General features: G+C 45.9%; 1 protein-coding gene across 1 annotated transcript in view; it reads left to right on the forward strand.

The window, feature by feature from the left end:
- Positions 1-19,194, forward strand: part of EDC4 (enhancer of mRNA decapping 4) — a 516,382-nt gene that overhangs the window by 427,665 nt on the left and 69,523 nt on the right. Inside the window, exon 25 of the mRNA XM_088470908.1 lies at positions 9,240-9,426. Within this exon, the coding sequence (XP_088327034.1) occupies positions 9,240-9,426 (187 nt within the window). The remainder of the gene's footprint in view (positions 1-9,239; positions 9,427-19,194) is intronic.

Consider the following 19,194-nt stretch of genomic DNA (forward strand, 5'->3'; position numbering starts at 1 on the left):
TAGCTACTGAAAGGGCCGTTCTCAGAAAGAAAGGAATCCCATCAAGTGTAATTCCTACCATGATTCGGGCTCGCAAGGAGGTTACGTCTCAACATTACTATCTCATATGGAAAGCGTATGTAACTTGGTGTGAACGACGCAATTCACCTCCATCAGTATTTAAGGTATCACGTCTCCTTTTCCTTCAGGCTGGCTTAATAGCAGTTCTTCGTTTGGCTTCCATAAAGGTACAGATATCCGCGTTATCCATTTTCTTTCAGAAGAAATTAGCCTTATTTCCGGATATCCATACTTTTCTCCAAGGAGTAGTCAGACTTCAACCTCTTTTTGTGCCTCCTACAGCACCATGGGACTTAGACTTGGTATTGGCTTTTCCACAGTCTGAAACCGTTGCAGAAGGTGGTTCTTCTTTTGACACTTGCCTCAGCGAGGCGTGTGTCTGAACTGGGTGCTTTATCATCCCGCCCTCCTTATCTAATTTTCCACGAAGATATGGCAGAGTTACACACACACAAAAATCCTTCCTTCCAAAAGTGGTATCTGCCTTTCATGTAAATCAACCAATTGTGGTCCCTGTGTTTAAGGATGAGTCTCCAGCCTCTAAATCCTTAGATGTAGTCAGAGCGCTCCGGATTTATGTCGACAGGACTGCTTCTCAACGTAAATCAGATGTTTTGTTTGTTCGGTTTGATTTGGCCCGACCAGGTTGGCCGGCTTCCAAACAAACTATTTCCAGATGGATACGTCTGACTATCAGACAGGCTTATGTGGTGGCTTCCAGACAAACCACCAGTTTCCATTACAGCGCATTCCACGCGCTCGGTAGGACCTTCATGGGCGGCTGCTCGTGGGGTTTCTTTAAACCAGCTTTGTCGTGCTTCCACTTGGTCCGGCAAGCACACTCTTCTAAGATTCTACAGCTTTGATACTTTTGTGGCCTCCACTTCAGAGTTTGGCCGTGCAGTTTTGCAGGGTTCTCAGGCTCTCCCACCCGGGATGTGAGCTCTGGGACGTCCCCATTGTACTGAGGCTCCAGTGTCCCCTAGTGGATGAAGGAGAAATTAGGATTTTGGTACTTACCGATAAATCCCTTTCTCCGATTCCACAGGGGACACTGGACACCCACCCTGCGCTGCTCTACCTGCATTTGTTACTCTTTTCCAGATTCAGACGGTTGTTTATGTTCCTGTTGTCTGATTGGAATGTTAGTTTGTCTTTTGTTAAACTTCTTTGTATATGAATGCCGTGGCTTCTCTGTCTCCTTCTCCTTTCCAGCTCCCCTCGGCCACAGTTGCTTAGACTGACCTGGGGGGGGGTATAGAGGGGGAGAAGCTAGCCACCATTCAGTTTTTTTATTAAAGGTGTCAGCTCCCGGTTAACCCACTTCTATACCCCATTGTACTGAGGCTCCAGTGTCCCCTGTGGAATCGGAGAAAGGGATTTATCGGTAAGTACCAAAATCCTAATTTTCCCTCCTTCCAAGAGTTGTCAGAAACTTCAAGCAGGAAGGGGGCAGGATGATACTAATAGCTCCTGTCTGGCCCAGGAGGCATTGGTTCTCCGATCTGAGATGTCTATCCATAGACAGTCCACTTCCACTGCCTCTGCGTTCAGATCTGCTAGTGCAGGGTACCTGCCTATACCAGGATTTACCCCGGCTGGATTGGACAGCATAGCTCTTGAGTCTTCCGTCTTAAAGGCCAGGGGTTTCTCTGCTTCTGTGATTCAGACGATGTTGAGGGCAAGGAAGCCTGCTTCCGCCCGTGTCTGTCACAGAATTTGGCATTCATTTTTTCTTTGGTGTTCTCACAGAAAATATGACCCTAAGATTTTCAAGATATCAAGAGTTCTTGCTATTCTTCAGGCTGGATTAGACTTAGGTCTTCGCCTGGCTACCTTGAGAGACCAAGTTTCTGCTTTGGCAGTTTGGTTCCAGCGCAAGATTGCCCCTTTGCTGGATGTTAGAACATTCTTTCAGGGGATTCTTCGGCTGCAACCTCCATTTCTCCTACCGGTGGCACCGTGGGATTTATCTTTGGTTCTCAGGGCACTGCAATCACCTCCCTTTGAACACTTGGATAAGGAGAACTTGTGATGGCTGACAACGAAGACACTTTTTCTCTTCGCTGCTTCTTCAGCTCGCAGAGTTTCTGACTTTGATGAAAAATCAAATATGGAGAGCGATAGGACAGTGCTCCAAAGTAGAGCTGTACTCTTTCCAATGCGGGGAACCTTACAAATGTTTCCCATTTTCATATAAATGAGGAAATTGTAGTCCCGGCCTTTCAGTCTTCAGACCGGTCTACAGGTGAATCTTCCCTGGATGTGGTTCGAGCCTTTCGTATTTATGTAGATTGTACCTGTTCCATCAGGAAATCAGATTCTCTCTTTGTGTTATATGGATTTCACAAAAGGTGCTGGCCAGCGAATAAACAAACATTGGCTCGCTGGCTGCGTATAACTATTTCTCAGGTCTATACACACGTTAGTCTCCCTGTCCCTAACTAGGTGACCGCACATTCCACTCGGTCTTTGGGACCATCATTGGCGGTTTAGACATGGCACTTCGGCTGTGCAAGGCAGCCACTTGGTCTTCCATCAATACTTTTATCAAATCCTATGCATTTGGTACTTTTGCCTCCCAGGATGCTTCCTTTGAGCGGGGGATTCTCCTCTCTGCGCAACTGAACTGCTTTGGACGTCCCCAAGGTAATTTCTTTGGACCCTGACGAAGAAAATTACAGTTATGGTATAACATATCTTTTGTTAACTCCTTTTCTTTGAGGTCCATAGGGTCTACAGGACACCCACCGTGATGCACTTGGCCTCAGTTGGGATCTGTTATTTAGCCTTTTTGTATCACTGATTCCCTCTTCGTATATTGAGTGTCTCATTGTACTTCCTTCTCCACTCTCCGTCTCTTGCTGTTAGAATTGTTTACAAACTGTATGCCAGAGGCTGAGGGCGGGGTATATAGGGAGGAGGACCAGTGCATGCTGGGAGTTCCAAAGCTTGAGCGGTTTGGTGCATTGGATCGCTCCAACTTCATAAACCCAAGGTAATTCCTGTGAACCCTATGGACCTCGAAGAAAAGGCGTTAACAAAGGTATGTTATACCGTAACTCTAATTTTTTCAAAGAGCTCTGCGAGTTCAGCCTCCTTTTGTTTCACCAGTAGCACCGTGGGATTTGTCTTTGGTTCTTAAAGGGCTACAAGCTCCCCCATTTGAAACTCTGGACTCTCTAGATTTGCAATGGTTGAAAGCGAAGACACTTTGTCTATTCGCTATCTCATCTGCATGTGGAGTCTCTGATTTGGCAGCTCTTTCTTGTTGCTCCCCATTTTTGATTTTTCATCAGGATAAAACTGTTTTGTACAAGGGAGGGGGTTACCTTCCAAAGGTAGTGTCCCCTTTTCATGTGAATGAAGAAATTGAAGTACCAGCTTTTCAGGCTCCAGATCTCTCTGTAGTTGAAGCCTCCTTGGATGCAGTTCGTGCTCTCCGAATTTATATGGAGCGTACAAACTCTGTTAGAAAATCAGATGCTCTTTTTGTTATATGGTTTTCACAAATGAGGATGGCCAGCTAACAAGCAGACTCTGCCGAGATGGCTACGTATTACTATCTCTCAGGTGTACACACAGGCTGATCTCCGTGTCTCAAGCAAGGCAACAGCACATTCTACTCGGTCTGTAGGGCCATGGTGGGCATTTAGTAGTGGTGCCTCTGCTGAACAGTTGTGTAAGTCAGCCATGTGGTCTTCTGTCCCCACTTTTCTTAGGTTCTATGCCTTTGATACTTTTGCCTCTCAGGATGCTTCCTTTGGGCGACGAGTTTTCCTTTGCTCTGGAGCATCCCCTACCCTAAGGGAACTGCTTTAGGACATCCCCATGGTATCCATGTGGATCCCTATGAACCCTGAAGAAAAATTAGAGTTATGGTAGACCTACCTGGATAACTCCTTTTCTTCGAGGTCCATAGGCTCCACAGGGCACCCACCCTGACGCACCTGGCTGCATGGGTAATTATTTATTTCGGTCAGGATTCCATCATCTGATATAAGGGTTTCTGGTGTATGATTGCTCTTCCTCTTCTTTCATTCTCCTGCCTTGAGTCTTGTGAATAAAACTGAAGGCCTGTGGCTAGGGGCAGGGTATATATGGAGGAGGACCCGAGGCATCCTGAGAGCTTGAAGCATTATCTGTTTGGTGCCCGGATCTCTCCAACCACATTATCCCCATGGTATCCCTGTCATGTGGACCTATAAGAAAATTGAGTTATCTAAATAAGTCTACCATAACTCAATTTTTTTTCACCTTTGTATTAACATCGTATACGGATCCGAACGACATATCATTCAGGCATCAACACTGAACGATATGCCGCCGGATCGTGTACGAGATTGGCAGATCTTGCCTGCTGTAGGCAAGATCTGAAGGTGCGTTGTACCGCCCGCGGGTACACGCATCGGCATTGTGATCATGAGTGGACACTCACAATTTGAACATATTAAGCATGATCTGTCGTTCCAATGCGTTGAAATCGGCCAAATCGTGCATAATATAGTCTAGTGTGTAAGCACCTTTAGAGCAGAGCTTCACAAAAGCTGCTATTTCCAGACATAGTAGAAAAATAGTTGCAAAACACACGGATGGACAATGTACAGCACAAGAGGAATAGGAATAACAACATTTTTTAACTGGATGGTTATTGTGTGGTTTGTCTATCTTGTCTCTGACGGAAGGAAGCCCAATGTTGGGAAATATTCCCACCTTATACTGTATATTCAGGTAGTCAGGTTGGTTAGTCAGTGGTGTTCCCCAGAGTTATATGTTAGAAAAAATTTAAGAAATTGAGCATTTCACTAACAAAATATACAGTGCTATTGGCATTAACTGCTTAATATTACATGTTGATCCAGGGGATTCTTCAAATGCCATCAAGTGTTCTGGATTATTCCCTCTCTTCTCTACTACTCTGGATCAGCTATGGTTTTCGAGGATGAAAGGATTAACTTAATGAATAAATGTATTGTTTGTCAACCTAAACAAATGTTTAACTCTGTAATATAAGGATTGTCCTAATAGCCATTAATAAAATTAAGTTGTAACATTTAAATGTAGCTAAATGTGGGAACCACTGCTATTCATCTACTTTCAACATTTGACAAAGAAAAATGTATCAGGCGCCAAGCAAGCACTTGTAGTTCAATATGTACTGCCGCCACCCTCAAAACATGTGCATGTGCACTGCACTGTCAGTGTCCATTCCGCACAGCACTGTTATCGAACAGCCTCACGCCAGAATGTATTCTTGGTTATATTGAAGTGTGAGCATATTTCTGTCTACCTTTTTCAAAGGACAGTGTGATCTGCCACATTATTGTATTATTCCAGAGTATTATCAACCTCTTTGGAGTGTCCATCTGCATGAACATTGTGTTGATACAAATGTTGCACATCACACATTACCGTGTGTGGATTATATGTGGAATCATTGAGGCAGCCTATAGCCTCACAGGTGGAACTAACAGCCCATTTATTGAATACCTATGTGGCAAGGATAGTTTCCTTTTATTCCAAGGACTTGAATACCCTAGGTTTTTTAGTATAGCAGAAGATTACTATACATGTGGAGTTTATGTACATTGTATTCACGCATGCATTAGTAATGATTTATTCTGCTAGCAGGATTTGTATGTGTAATTTTTATAAGTGTGGGATCCTTTATTAGTGATTCCTAAATAAATATACATTATTTTTCAGACATTGGTTGGTATCTATTGTTTTTAAGTGTGTGCAGCGCCACATTTATATCCTATTTAACTTCTTATTCAACATTTCACAGTCAAACTCTAATGCTGGTTAAACACGCGGTGATTTTTAGGACGACGGAACGATAATGATATCGTTCAGTCGTCCAAAAAATAAAGTTTTAGCCCCAAAATGATGACCAATGTGCGCTCCCGTTTGTAGTTAGGAGTTATCGTTCATCGCCCGTCCAACCTGACGATATTGTCAGGTTGAACATTTTTGGGGATGAGGGAGGGTGGCCGGCACCGAACAAAATCGTTCTGGATTTTGTTCAGTGTTTGTGCTCAGTTTCGTTAACGACCCTGAGCACACCCCTGTCAGGGACACACTGGACGATGTCGCTCATGGAGCGAATCGTCCCATGCGTATGCACCTTTACACTAAGGGCCTGATTCAGAGCCGGACGCAATTAGCGCTCGCTCGTCCAGAAAATAGGGGTGGCTATTCAAATGAACCGTTCGCTCTTTGCGGTCTGTTCACGCCTCTAGGTCTGAACGAGCGAACAAAACTTGCGGTCGTTTTTTGGAAAAATACGCCCCCTGGCCGCTCGCATCCTACGTCATGTCCGCTATTTATTAGATTAATTGAGTACATCGACCAGCGTATGAACTGCTCGCAATTTTTGTGGTTGGTTTTTGCTACCACAATCTTGCGAGCAGTTCTGGCTATAAAATAACCCAATGACATGGTCAATGACGCTGCTGTTTTAATTATGCACACCCTTAAAACGCCCGTTTTGACCTTTAAGCACGCCTGCGTTCGGATCTCCACTCCCCGTTTTCAAGCACCTTCCCCTGTTACCACCCACATACGCCTCATTCTGTCACTCAAAGTAGCAGGCATTCGCTATATAGCGAACAAACGATTTTCGGCCGCACTGACTGGTTCGCGCATGCGTATTATAAACCGTACGCATGCGCAGAAGTGCGAACATCGCTCGGAGCGTACTGCCGCTTACGAGCGGCTCTGAATCAGGCCCTAAGTACTCAATAAGCCTTAAGGCACTAGCTAACTACACCTAAATAAGGTGTACAAGCGTCCCTATATGTGTAATACATGCTAAATCCTGCAAGAAGTGATGGACTGTGCAATCAGGTATGAGGCAAATAAAATATGAAAACCATGGAAAATGGAATGATAGGGAGGGTTTGATAACTATACAAAATGTGTCAGTTTGCAGTGTCTGCGAAGTTATGATTTGTTAAGGCTTCTTTACATCTAAAGCTGGCCACACACTAGACCAACTTACATCCAACCATACAACTAGTTGATTGATTGGAATGAAAATCTGGTAAGGTATGAAAGCAAATGACAATCAGCAATTTGCTCCCAAACACCAGAAAACGGACAAAAACTGTTGTTTGAACAAATTGTTTAGAGCAAACATTTAACAAACTTGTCTGAACGACCATTTTCATCTGTTTTCTGGTATTTAGGAGCAAATTGCTGATCATCATTTACTCCCATACATTACCAGATTTTCATTCCAACCAGCCAACTGGATGGTTGGATGAAAGTTGGTCTAGTGTGTGGTCATCTTAAGACTCTGTGGCCCGTATTCAATTTGGAGCGAAAAGTCAATTTCAGCGATACTTTTTCGCCGATGACGACGTAATTTTCGCCGATTTCAGTTATCCCCGTATTCAATTTCTCAAACTTTTCGCTGGTGTGAAAAGTTTGCGCATTGTTACCAGCGGAAAAGTATTGGCAATGGATGACCGGCGGAAAAAAGTGCAGAATCGGGGTTTTGGGGTGCTAAACGCAAAAAAAAAAACTAAAGACACCAGCACTTTGAAAAAGTAGGCGAAAAAAAAACAAAGTGGGTGTACAAATTTTGATTGAAGGTGCGTTTTTGGCGCTATTAAATGCTTTACTTTAGCAACTTTAAAATATGCTTGCACCCATTTTCATGTATCCCAAATTTGATGGGAATACTTATTTTCCCCAAAAAAATTTGCTAAAACTATTCTTCACCACTGTCACCAAAGACGCTAAATAGCACCTATTGAGACCATTCAAAGACCCTTCAGCAGGGCTAATAGGGGGTACCCATAGTGAATCCCATGTCAGAGCATCTTTTGGGGGGTGTCGGGCTGATTTCCCCAAAAATGACATGACTTATGACCTGTTTGCGTTTCACCGTGTCCATTTTCGCCGATTTAAAATACTTTTTCGCACCTGAAACCAGCGATGACGGCAAAAAAGATTGGCAACTGACTTTTTGCTTCAAATTGAATACGGGTCTGTGTCTCCCGGATTAAAGGATGGACTGTTAGTCTCTGTAGTAAGAAAGTACCTTCGGTTTGGAACAGAAGCAAAATAATGAAGAAAACAATTTAATCTTAATTTGCCATTGCTCCTGTTGTGCTTAAGCATACTGTAGATATTGCACTCAGAATTCATTATAGGCCTGATTTAACATTGGGTTTTTAAGCCACAGATTCTCAAACTCTGGGCCTGATTCAGACCCGGTCGCAAGCGCTGAGCGCTCGCAATTGGGTCAATGGTGGCCCACAGGGCTCCGTCGTGCGCATGTGCGAGACCCGGCTAGAGACGGGCAATCCGGGTCTCGCAACAAAGGTGGCGAGCTGTCGATGTTGAGTGACAGCTCGCCCCCTTTGGTGGGCTGGCCGGGGGGATGGCTGCCCAAACGGAGGCATTCCTATGAGAACGCCTGCCATTTGTTAGAGCCGAAATCTCTCTGGGGCTTGCGGCCACGAGACCCTACCACAAGGGTCTCGTCGCAAGCCCGATGGTCGCGATGGTCTTGCCCTCAGTACCCCAAACAGTGTATGTTTTCCAGGTCTCACATAATTAAAGTGAAATAATTATTTCTACCTGTAGATCTTTCAAGATATGTCATTGAGTAATGAATTCACCTGTGCACCTGCTGGGTGAGCTGGAAAATGTGACCTGTGTGGTCCTGTGGACCAAGTTTGAGAACCACTGCTTTAAGCTATTGCTCCTTTTTACATTCTGCTTTGCACACTGCAAAATCCTTTTCTTGTTGCCATAATAATGTATCTTAATTGTGACATCACTCAAACATTTATCTGAGCTAGATCTTTCCATATGTAATTCATTAGTAAAATATATTTTTAAACAAGCCCATCAATGTCTTGTACATTTTTAATCATTAAGAGAGAACCATTTAGGAGGTGTATTGGAGAATAGATTCTACATTGTAGGGGTGTGGTTAACCACTATATCGTTCTGCTTTTTGACCCAAGGTCAAGGCATCTGTGCTGTGTTGTCCTAATGTGCAGTACATAAAAAGAATCCGTACAACTGCAGCACTTGTGAATTTATAGTGGAATTGCCAAAACTGTGTATGTTGAGGTATTTATGTGGATTATGTGTATTAAGGTGCAGATAAGGGAGTGGTTAATGTGTTGCTTTTGTTTTTACATTTGGTGATGTTGCAGATATGCAGCAGTTGGAATCTCATCTTAAGAACAGAAAAGCACATGAACAGGAAATACGAGAGCCCCTGGTGACACAACTACAACAATTGATAGACTCTTTCCAAACAACAACGGACCAGTTGTCTTCCAACTTAACTGGCAATGTCCGATCTGAGGTCCAGCATCAGTTACATGTAGCTGTGGGAAAGTAAGTCTAGTTTATCACATTTACTTTGTTTTATTCTGCACCTGCCATACTTAAAATTAAATTCTAATTTACGTTATCCAAAATAAAAATAAACTGAATGGTAATGCCATTAAATGGTAACCATTTACAGTAATTTTCCTGGCATTACCTCTGTAAATAGGGATGCCAGCACTATTGCAGACTGCACTGTATTCTGCCAGCGATAGCAACAAAGAAGCTGTGGACTCCTGCAAAATATCAGTTCCTGTTACGGTTAGAAGTGGAGTACTGGCACATCAAGGTCAGCCTGTAGCTGCTGGTGAGCCCAGTTTCGGTGATCAAGCCAATTATGACTGCTTTCATCTGGCACACAAGAAACCTAACCCTCCCGAGGGGGTGCCTAACCATCCCCCCTAGAGGTTTCTAACCTCCCCACCCAAAAGAAAAACCTAACCCCGCTAACTTACCTAACCCTCCCCCCTTCCTGGGGCTAACACTACGGGCGACCCGGCCTACCTTCGTTCGGGCTCGTGTCCTCCTCGATTACAGCATCGGGATTCAGATAGGCGTCGAGATTTCAGCGTCGGCTGCCGGTCTCTTAACTAGATACCCTTTCTACTCTTTCTTCGAGGTCCACAGGATCTACCTTGGGGTATGTAGTTGGAGTGATCCACTGCACCAAACCACTTCAGCTTTAAAGCTCCCAGCCTATATACCCTAACCCCAGCCACAGGCTTACAGTTTTTTTGTTTGGTGCGCGGCAAGTATCCATTCACACCTTTTATACAGCGGGACTGCCTAGTCCCAGGCTTTTTTCTTTTTTGATATACCTTAGTTTTTGAACTTCTGAGTTTAGCGGTACTAGGCACCAGTATGACACATGTACTGTGACTCCTACCCCTGCCGATGCCGAAACGCCTGTACCGCTATATGCCCTGGGGATTTCAACGGGCCTTAGCTTGGCTTAGCTAAAGCTTTTCTGGGGTCTGGACTGCAGTTGGATCACAGAGATGGCAGGTAAGTAATTCCTCGTGTTCATGGAATCGTTCGCGGAAGTCCTTGCCTCCAGTGTAGGAGACGCATCGGAGACAGCTGCGGATGAAGACCTCGTGTAACGTGTCCTCACTAAGGCAGCCGGGGCCATATAGTCTGTCGCCGGGGATGGGTAGTAGACGCAGTTAACGTTTGTTTGTACTGCTGTAAGCTGTTGGTCTCAGAGGTTTGGCCTGTCTCCCTGTGTACCTCTCCCTTGGGTCTGGTATATAGCGCTCCATATACTACCAATACCCCTGCGGGGCTGGTCAGTTGATTGAGTCCATTTGCATTAGCAATTGTGTGTATTTATGCATTGTATTTGACTTTAATGCTAGCTGCTGTATTTATAATGCCTTTTGTTTTCCAAACTGTCAGTTATATCTATCACTGTGTTTCTCCTCATCCCTCTGAAAAGGGTTTGGGGTTTTTCATTTATAAAAAGTCACATTGCATTTATATTGCACACCTTATACCTGTTACACATTGCCCATGTCTAAAGGTAGAGGTGAGAAGGATGAGCCGCCAGTGCTAAGATCATGTAAGTCCTGTTTGGCAGGCCTGTCTGAGCAGGATGGGTTGTATAGTATCTGTTGTAAACAGCTACCTGTTCTATCCTGTACACCTGCACCAGCACTAGAGCCACCTTGGGTGGCCTCTTGGTCTCAGGTTTTGTCACACTTAGTGGACAAGGCCACAGAAGCACGGGCTCCTGCTGCGGTGTTGCCTCATGCTATGGGGTGTTCACAGCATTTGCATCCTTCTATGTGTATGCCCCCATGAATTCCTGTTGTGTTAATTCTTCTGCTCAGTCTAGTCAGACTATGCTGCCGTTTATAGCCCCTCAGCAGGCAGATAGATCAGTGGCAGTAAAACGGGGGCACAAGAGAGGTTCCCATCAGTCGTTGCCTCAGGAGTCTGACTCTGCCTCCTCATCAGACTGATAATCAGAGTTCTGGGTCTTTCTCAGTGGAAGAAGACCATCAGTCCCTTGTGGATGTCCCCTCTCTGAGAGTGGTTAGATCTGTCCTCAGTATAGAGGAAGAGGAGGCTCTGCTGACATCTAAGACTCCGGTCTTTAGGCGTCAGAAGGTGGCTAATTATTATATCCCTCAGTCTGAGCAACGGACTAATCTCATATCTGAAGCATGGGCTACTCCTAGTATGCATTTCCATGCTACAATGAAAATAACCTCTTGATACCCATTTGCACTTGGTGAGTGTAACAAATGAGAAATTCCTCCAACGATAGATGCTCATGTCACGAGATTGATCAGGAGCGCTATGTTACCCATTCCTGCAGCATCCTCTTTAAAATAGGTTACAGATAAAAAACTTGATATTTATCTAAAATCAATGTTTTCATTATCTGGAGCTATTACCAGCCCAGTTATGGCTGTAGCCTGGGTAGCCAAAGCTATGGAAGAATAGACAACGTCTCTGGTAGATACCATGTCTGATGCTACCAGAGAACAGCAGTCTATTCTCTGTCAGATGCAAGAAGCAGCTGTATATATGGGGCAAGCAGTTATTTACGCAGGTATCCTGGCTGCTAGGGTTTCGACAACTTCGGTTGCAGCTCGAAGATCTCTTTGGCTAAAAACCTGGAAGGTGGATTCAGGGTCCAAAAGGGCTCTGGAATATTTGCCTTCTGCAGGGAAGATACTGTTTGGACCAGAGCTGGATGACATAATGACTTCCTATACACATTTTGCCACACAGCCATGCTCGGCGTTTACACATTATGCAGCACATTACTGCCCGGTCTTTACACGTTATGCCATGCAGTAATACCCCTTACCAATGATGCCGCACATTAATGCCCTTTAGTCCCCCTATGCATTGCCTCCAGTAGTAGTCCCCCTATGCATTGCTGCTAGTAGTAGTCCCCCTATGCATTGCCCCCAGTAGTAGTTCCCCTATGCATTGCCCCCAGGAGTCCCCCATATGCCTCTCAGACCCCCTATGCAGTGCAGTGAAGGTATCTGCTCCGCAAAGAGGTGTGAGTGACCTGAGAATCAACTACTGGGGACCCACCTATTTGCCCTTTAGTGACCTGGGCCTAATGCCCAGGTCACACACCTATTTGGAGGGCAGATACCTTCAATTGGGCCTAATGCCCCTATGTTGCCCAGGCCTTGTGCCCATCTATATACCCACAGGGCTATTGCCTGAATTTATCCCACGGGCCTAGTGCCTGACAACCCTGGTGGTCTAGGGAGGGGTAAAATAACGGTGGCCTAAGACCACCTACCTGTACGGTGGAAGAGGCTGCGGGGAGGGAGCTTCGGTAGCACTTTTGCTTTCCACCCCCGCAGTCCTCTCCAGTCCTCAGCTTCAGTCTTCTGCCGCTCACCTGTCCTGGCCAGTGGCGCCGCCTCTTCTTTCTTGATCACGCTGTCTTTTGGCCTCTTGTTCAGCAGCCGGAACTGTTGCCGCGCCGCTCTTCACTTGTCTTCGGGAGGTCTTCACTCCTCCCCTCCGCCGCCGGACTGTACGATCCCGCTCAGCAGCGTCTATTCAAGACGCTGCGAGTGGTCGGGGCTATGATGCGGCGAGCCACGATTGGCTCGTCATGTCTGCCTCCTATTGGCTTCTGGACCGCGGCCAGTGCCAAACCACCACCGTTGTTACTTGGCTTCCGGGCAGTGAGCTCTGCTCAGCTCGCTGCCGGAGCCAATCTTCTCCCGCCGCCACTGGCGGAAGGGATCAGGCGGTCCCTTCACCAGGTACCCGCAGCGGTGGCTTACCCGGCGCTGGTAAGCACTGTCCCAGCACCGGGCACGGACACTGTGCCGATGCTGGGATCAGACACTTGATCCCAGCACGGCTTTCCACAGCAGCTGCCAATGAGAGTCTATCTGACTCTCATTGGCTGCTCGAACAGACAGTGTTATGTCTGTCTCTGCAGGGGGACGCGCTGTGCTGCAGCCAGCTGTCAGGGATTGGCCACAGCACAGCGCGTCCACGGGGACCCGGGTACTTTAAAAAAAAAAAAAGAGTCCCAAGTGCCCGATATCGTGTAAAATACGCTCTATAGAGCGTATTTGCGAACACTGGTCATCAACTCTGCCCTTTCGCCGACAGGGTAGGGCAAAGAGAGAGTCTTCCTCTAGACAGGGTCATTCCCACAAGAAATCGAAGGCCAAAAAATCTTGGTCAACCAAAAGTCCTGCTTCCAAACCAGATGGTAAGCCTGTCTGACGGGGCAGGCCTCCCCTTGGGGGTCTCATGGTTGGAGGCCGACTTCTACAGTTCTCCCAGGCCTGGCATCAGACAACTACGGATGCCTGGGTTCGAGAGCTGGTCTCTCATGGTTATGTCATCACGTTCCTGAGGCATCCCCCTCAGAGGTTTGTTGGTACAACCCTTCTTTCCGACCCGGTCAGGGCTTTGGCCTACCAGGAGTCTATTGGGAAATTGGGAGTCATAGTCCCTGTTACTGTAACGCAACAGGGAAGGGGTTATTATTAAAATTTGTTTTTGATGGAAAAGCCAAATGGGTCGCATCGCCCTATCATGAATCTGAAGTTTCTTAACAGATTCATCAAGGTGCCCAAATTCCGTATGGAAACCCTACGGTCAATTATGCTGGTGATGGAGCCTAGAGATTTCATGGTCTCCCTGGACCTACAGGATGCATATCTGCTTGTTCCGATTGAATGATCCCACCAAGGTTTTCTGAAATTGGCGGTAGATTAGAAAGATTACCAATTTCAGGCTCTGGCCTTCAGTCTAGCCACAGCCCCTTGGGTATTTACCAAGATAATGGCAGTTATGACGGCTCATCTCAGACAACAAGGAGTCAGGATACTTCCATATTTGGATGACCTCCTGATATTGGCACAATCTCAGGAGATGTTACAATGTCATCTGCAGATAACAATTGCCTGCTTACAAGAGCACAACTGGTTAATCAATTGGAAAAAATCTTCTCTTTCTCCAGCTCAGTACATGGTGGACTTGAGGGCGCTGCTGGACTCTCTGGGACAGAGAATTATATTACCAGATGACAAGGTTGTGGTGCCACAGTCTCCTGTGCACAGTCTACTCTGCAAATAAAGAGTGTCAGTTCACTTGGCAATTATATTCGACATGGTGGCTTAAGCCCAGTTCCACTCCAGGTCCCTGCAGCATTGGATTCTGGCTCATTGGGATGGTCAGTATCATCGGATAAAGTCTCAGATGATTCGCATCTCGCCAGAGGTATGGCTCTCCCTCGCTTGGTGGCTGGAGACGACTCATTTAAACAAGGGTCGTCCGTTATGATTCCCGGATTGGGTACTCCTCACTGCGGATGCAAGACTGCGAGGATGGGGAGCGGTGACGGGCCATCACACATTTCAGGGAAGGTGGACGGTCCACTAAAGTCGCCTATCTATAAATATCTTCAGTGCACAGAGCACTCATACTGTGCGGACCTCCTTCATGGCAGGCCTGTCCAGGTTCAGTCCGATAAATGTGACAGCAGTGGCCTACATCAACCATCAGGGAGGCACACGAAGTCCGGCAGCCATGCAGGAAGTGGCGAAAATTCTGCTGTGGGCAGAATGCCAATCTTCCAACAATCTCGACATATTTCATCCCAGGAGTTCTCAACTGAGAAGAGCACTTTCCAAGTCGCCAGGACATACACGCTAGAGAATGGGCTCTTCATCCGGAGGTGTTTCAACTCCTGCTGGACAAGTGGGGATTACTGGACGTACACCTCATGTCATGTCACACCCACAAGGTCCCCAGGTACGGACCCAGAACAAGGAACCCCTCAGCCGCCTGCATGGATGCTTTGGCGGTGAGGTAGAACTTCAGGTTAGCATACCTGTTTCCTCCAATTTCACACATCCCAAGAGTCGTCAGCAAGTTCAAGCAGGAAGGCGGCAGGATAATATTAATAGCTCCTGCCTGGCCCAAGAGGCATTGTTTTTCCTTTCTAACTTGTCTATCCATGAGCCGTCCACTTTCACTGACTCTACGGCAGGATCTGCTAGTGCAGGGTCCCTATATCAGGATTTACCTTGGCTGGCTTTGACGGCATGGCACTTGAGTCTACAGTCTTAAAGGCCGAAGGTTTTTCTACTTCTGTGATTTAGACGATGCTGAGAGCAAGGAAGCCTGCTTCTTCTCACATCTATCATAGAATTTGGCATTAATTTTTTCTTTGGTGTTCTCACCGAAAATATGACCCTAAGGTCTTCATGGTTTACGAGAGTACATTTTGAAGGCTGTATTAGACTTCGGTCTTCATCTGGCTACCTTGAGAGTTCAGGTTTCTGCATTGTCAGCATGGTTTCAGCACAGAATTGCCGGATGTTAGAACATTCTTACAGGGGGTTCTCCGAATGCAACCTCCGTTTGTCCCTCCGGTGGCACCGTGGGATATATCATTGGTTCTCCGAGCACTGCAATCTCCTCCCTTTGAACCCTTGGATAAGGTGGACTTCAGATGGTTAACAGCGAAGACACTTTTTCTCTTCGCTATTTCTTCGGCTCGCAGAGTTTCTGACTTGGCAGCATTGTCATGTCGCTCTCCATATTTCATCAAAATATAGCTGTCCTCCATACTAGGGCCGGTTATCTTCCAAAAGTGGTTTCCCATTTCATTATAAATGAGGAAATTGTAGTCCCGGCCTTTGTCTTCAGACCTTTCTACAGGTGAAACTTCCCTGGATGTGGTTCGAGCCCTTCATATCTACGTGGATCGTTCCGGCTCCATCAGAAATCTGATTCACTTTTTTTGTTATATGGGTTTCACAAACGAGGCTCGCCAGCAAACAAACAGACTTTGGATCGCTGGCTGCATACGACTATTTCTCAGGTCTATACACAGGTTGATCTCCCTGTCCCTAACAAGGTGACAGCACATTCTACTCGTTCTGTGGGACCTTCGTGAGCGGTTAGACATGTTTCCTTGGCTGAATAACTGTGCAAGGCAGCCACTTGGTCTTCCGTCCATACCTTTATCAAATTATATGCATTTGATACTTTTGCCTCCCTGGATGCTTCCTTTGAGCGACGAGTTCTCCTCTCTGCTCAGGAGCATCCCTACCCTTAAGGGAACTGCTTTAGGACGTCCCCAAGGTAGATCCTGCGGACTCTATGGATACTGAAGAAGAAAATAAGAGTTATGGTTAAACATACCTCAGTTAAATCTTTTTCTTTGAGGACCATGGGTCCACAGGGCACCCACCCTGACACATCTGGCCTCAGTTGGGTTCTGTTGACTTTTTGTATCACTGATTCCCTCTTCATATTTTGAGAGTGTTTCTTGTGTAGGTTGTATTTCCTTCTTCACAGTCCGTCTCTTGCCGTTAGGCTTGTTTACAAACTGAATGGCTGGGGGAGGACCAGTTCATGCTGGGAGCTTTAAAGCTGAAGCTGTTCGATGCAGTGGATCGCTCCAACTAAATACCCAAAGGTATTGAAGATCCTGTGGACCCTATGGACCTTGAAGAAAAAGGGTTAACTGAGGTATGTTATACTTTAACTCATTTCTTCTTTGGGGTCCATAGGGATACCATGGGGATATTATGGTTGGAAGACCAAAAAACAGTTAAAGCTTTGACTCCCAGAATTCCCTGGGTCCTCTTCCATGTATACCCGGCCCCTGCTCATTTGGTGAGGCAGGATCAGACGCACCTTTTGTACAGGAGACTGCTTAAGCTTTTCATTTTATGATTTATTTTACTTCAGTTTTTCTTGAGTTGGCAGTACTAAGCATCAGTATTAGGACACACGTGCTGCGACTTTATCTACCTCCACCGGGCTGCAACATCAGTAATTATGCTGGTGACTTCGGCGGGTCGTGGCTGAGCTTGGCTAGCAGCAATGCTGCGACCTGGACTGCATCGGGTGCTCGAAGATGTCAGGTAAGGCTATTCCTCGCTTGTGGGGAATGACTCGCTGCAGTCCCTCTGGTGTAGAGACGCACCAGAAGCCGCTGCTGTAACTGTTAGGGATTGTCCGCGTCCTTACTACACCAGCCGGGACCTTATCGTCAGACGCCGGGGATCGGCAGCAGACGCAATATGCTGCTACGAGTTCTGCGTACCCGGTTGATTAATGCAGCATTAGGGGAGGTAGGTGTTACCCCGCCAGCTCCTCTCCCGACCCAGACGCAGTTCTTATGAATAGGTTTCGCCGTATTGGTTGCTCCGCCTGCCCTCAACGTGTATGAGGCTTTCTCGGTCCACGCTCAGTGCACCTGCTAGCTGTGATCTCAGGAGGGTCTGGCAGTCTCCCTGTATACCTCTCCTTTGGTTAAGGTATACGGTGCTCTTTATCCTACTAATATTTTGCGTTGCTGTAATTGGTTTTGAGACCATTTGTAATTATATTTCATATGCGCATGAAAATCATGTACGGCATATGTGTCCTCACAGGACATAAAGGTCCAGTACCTGTGGTATTGTATGTGACTGTTAACTAGCTGCTGAGTGCTTATTTGTAAATTTCTACTGGCAATTATAACTATCACTGTTATTTCTTTCTGAGTGCTTCACATTCATTAGATTTGTGAAGACGGTCACATAAAACTTTGCAATTGCAGCCTTTTACTTTTCAATATGTCAAAAGATAAAGGGAAAGCTCGGAGATGTCACGATGGCGTTTCCTCGCTTTTGGGGAATCGTGGGCGGCAGTACTTGCTTCTGGTGTAGAGACGCACCAGAATCTACTGCTGTAAGTACCTGGCGTGCTTACTACTCCAGCCGGAGCCTTCTTGTCTGTCGCCGGCATCATGTACGGCATATGTGTCCTGTGAGGACACATATGCCATGCATGATTTTCATGAGAATATGTAATATAAGGTGGTCACATTGCAGTGTTACCTTTATACGTATATATGCTAAGCATAAAAGAAAAGCTCCTTTTGACCCTCAACTACCATGATGTGTAGGGGTTAAATTGTACTTCACATTTACTTGTGAAGACTGAGCTGCCCATCCCCCTCTCTTTTATCTAATTGGAGACGCTCAGCTGAAATTGTTCATGGAAATAATTTGCTGAGGGGAGATTTGGTCTCTCTGAGTATACCTTTCTCCTAGGACCAAGGCATATGGAACTGGAATCCTACCAACTTTGGTGTTTGTATAAGTTGATGTGATGCCGACTTGTAAGTAGGGGAGGCAGAATATTTATATGCTTGTAAATCCTACCAAGCTTATATGTTTAGGTAGTTGATTTAATACCCTTTTTCAAATATATGCATTCTATGTGACTTATGCTAACTCTGCTGGAAAGAAGAGTTTTTTGTTTTCTGTTGTGTTTCTAACCCCCTACTACCTGATGTATAGGAGTTAGAGAGTACTTCACATTTTAATTTTATCTGTGAAAGGGGTCATATTGTATTGTTAACCCTACACTGGTGTAGGTTTCTTGAAAGCATTTCCCATATCTCAGGACAAAGGTAAACAGGAGACATGTTGTCTCTGTGCTGGTTTCATGTATATCCTGTGCAGTTGCAGAGAATACACAGTTGCCTCTCAGGATTTCATTTCACCTCACCAGCACCTGTTCAGGGGTTCAGCTACACACTGACTCCCACTTTTTGATTTCCCATACATCCTTCTGGAATGGAGGTTATGTTCCTGAATAAGGCATCTGCTGTCTAAGTATATAGAGGGACTGCACCATCCTTTCAGTCCATCCTGTTTTCAGATTGGGATATATATAATTTGATGGGGCAGAGGTTGCACAGGTGTCTCCCTGCCTATCTCGGAGGAGGAGCATCATTCATCAGTGGATGTTCCTCTCTAACAG

Source organism: Taudactylus pleione, unplaced genomic scaffold (assembly GCF_031769625.1).
Source record: "Taudactylus pleione unplaced genomic scaffold, aTauple2 ptg000106l, whole genome shotgun sequence".
Lineage (NCBI taxonomy): Eukaryota > Metazoa > Chordata > Amphibia > Anura > Myobatrachidae > Taudactylus > Taudactylus pleione.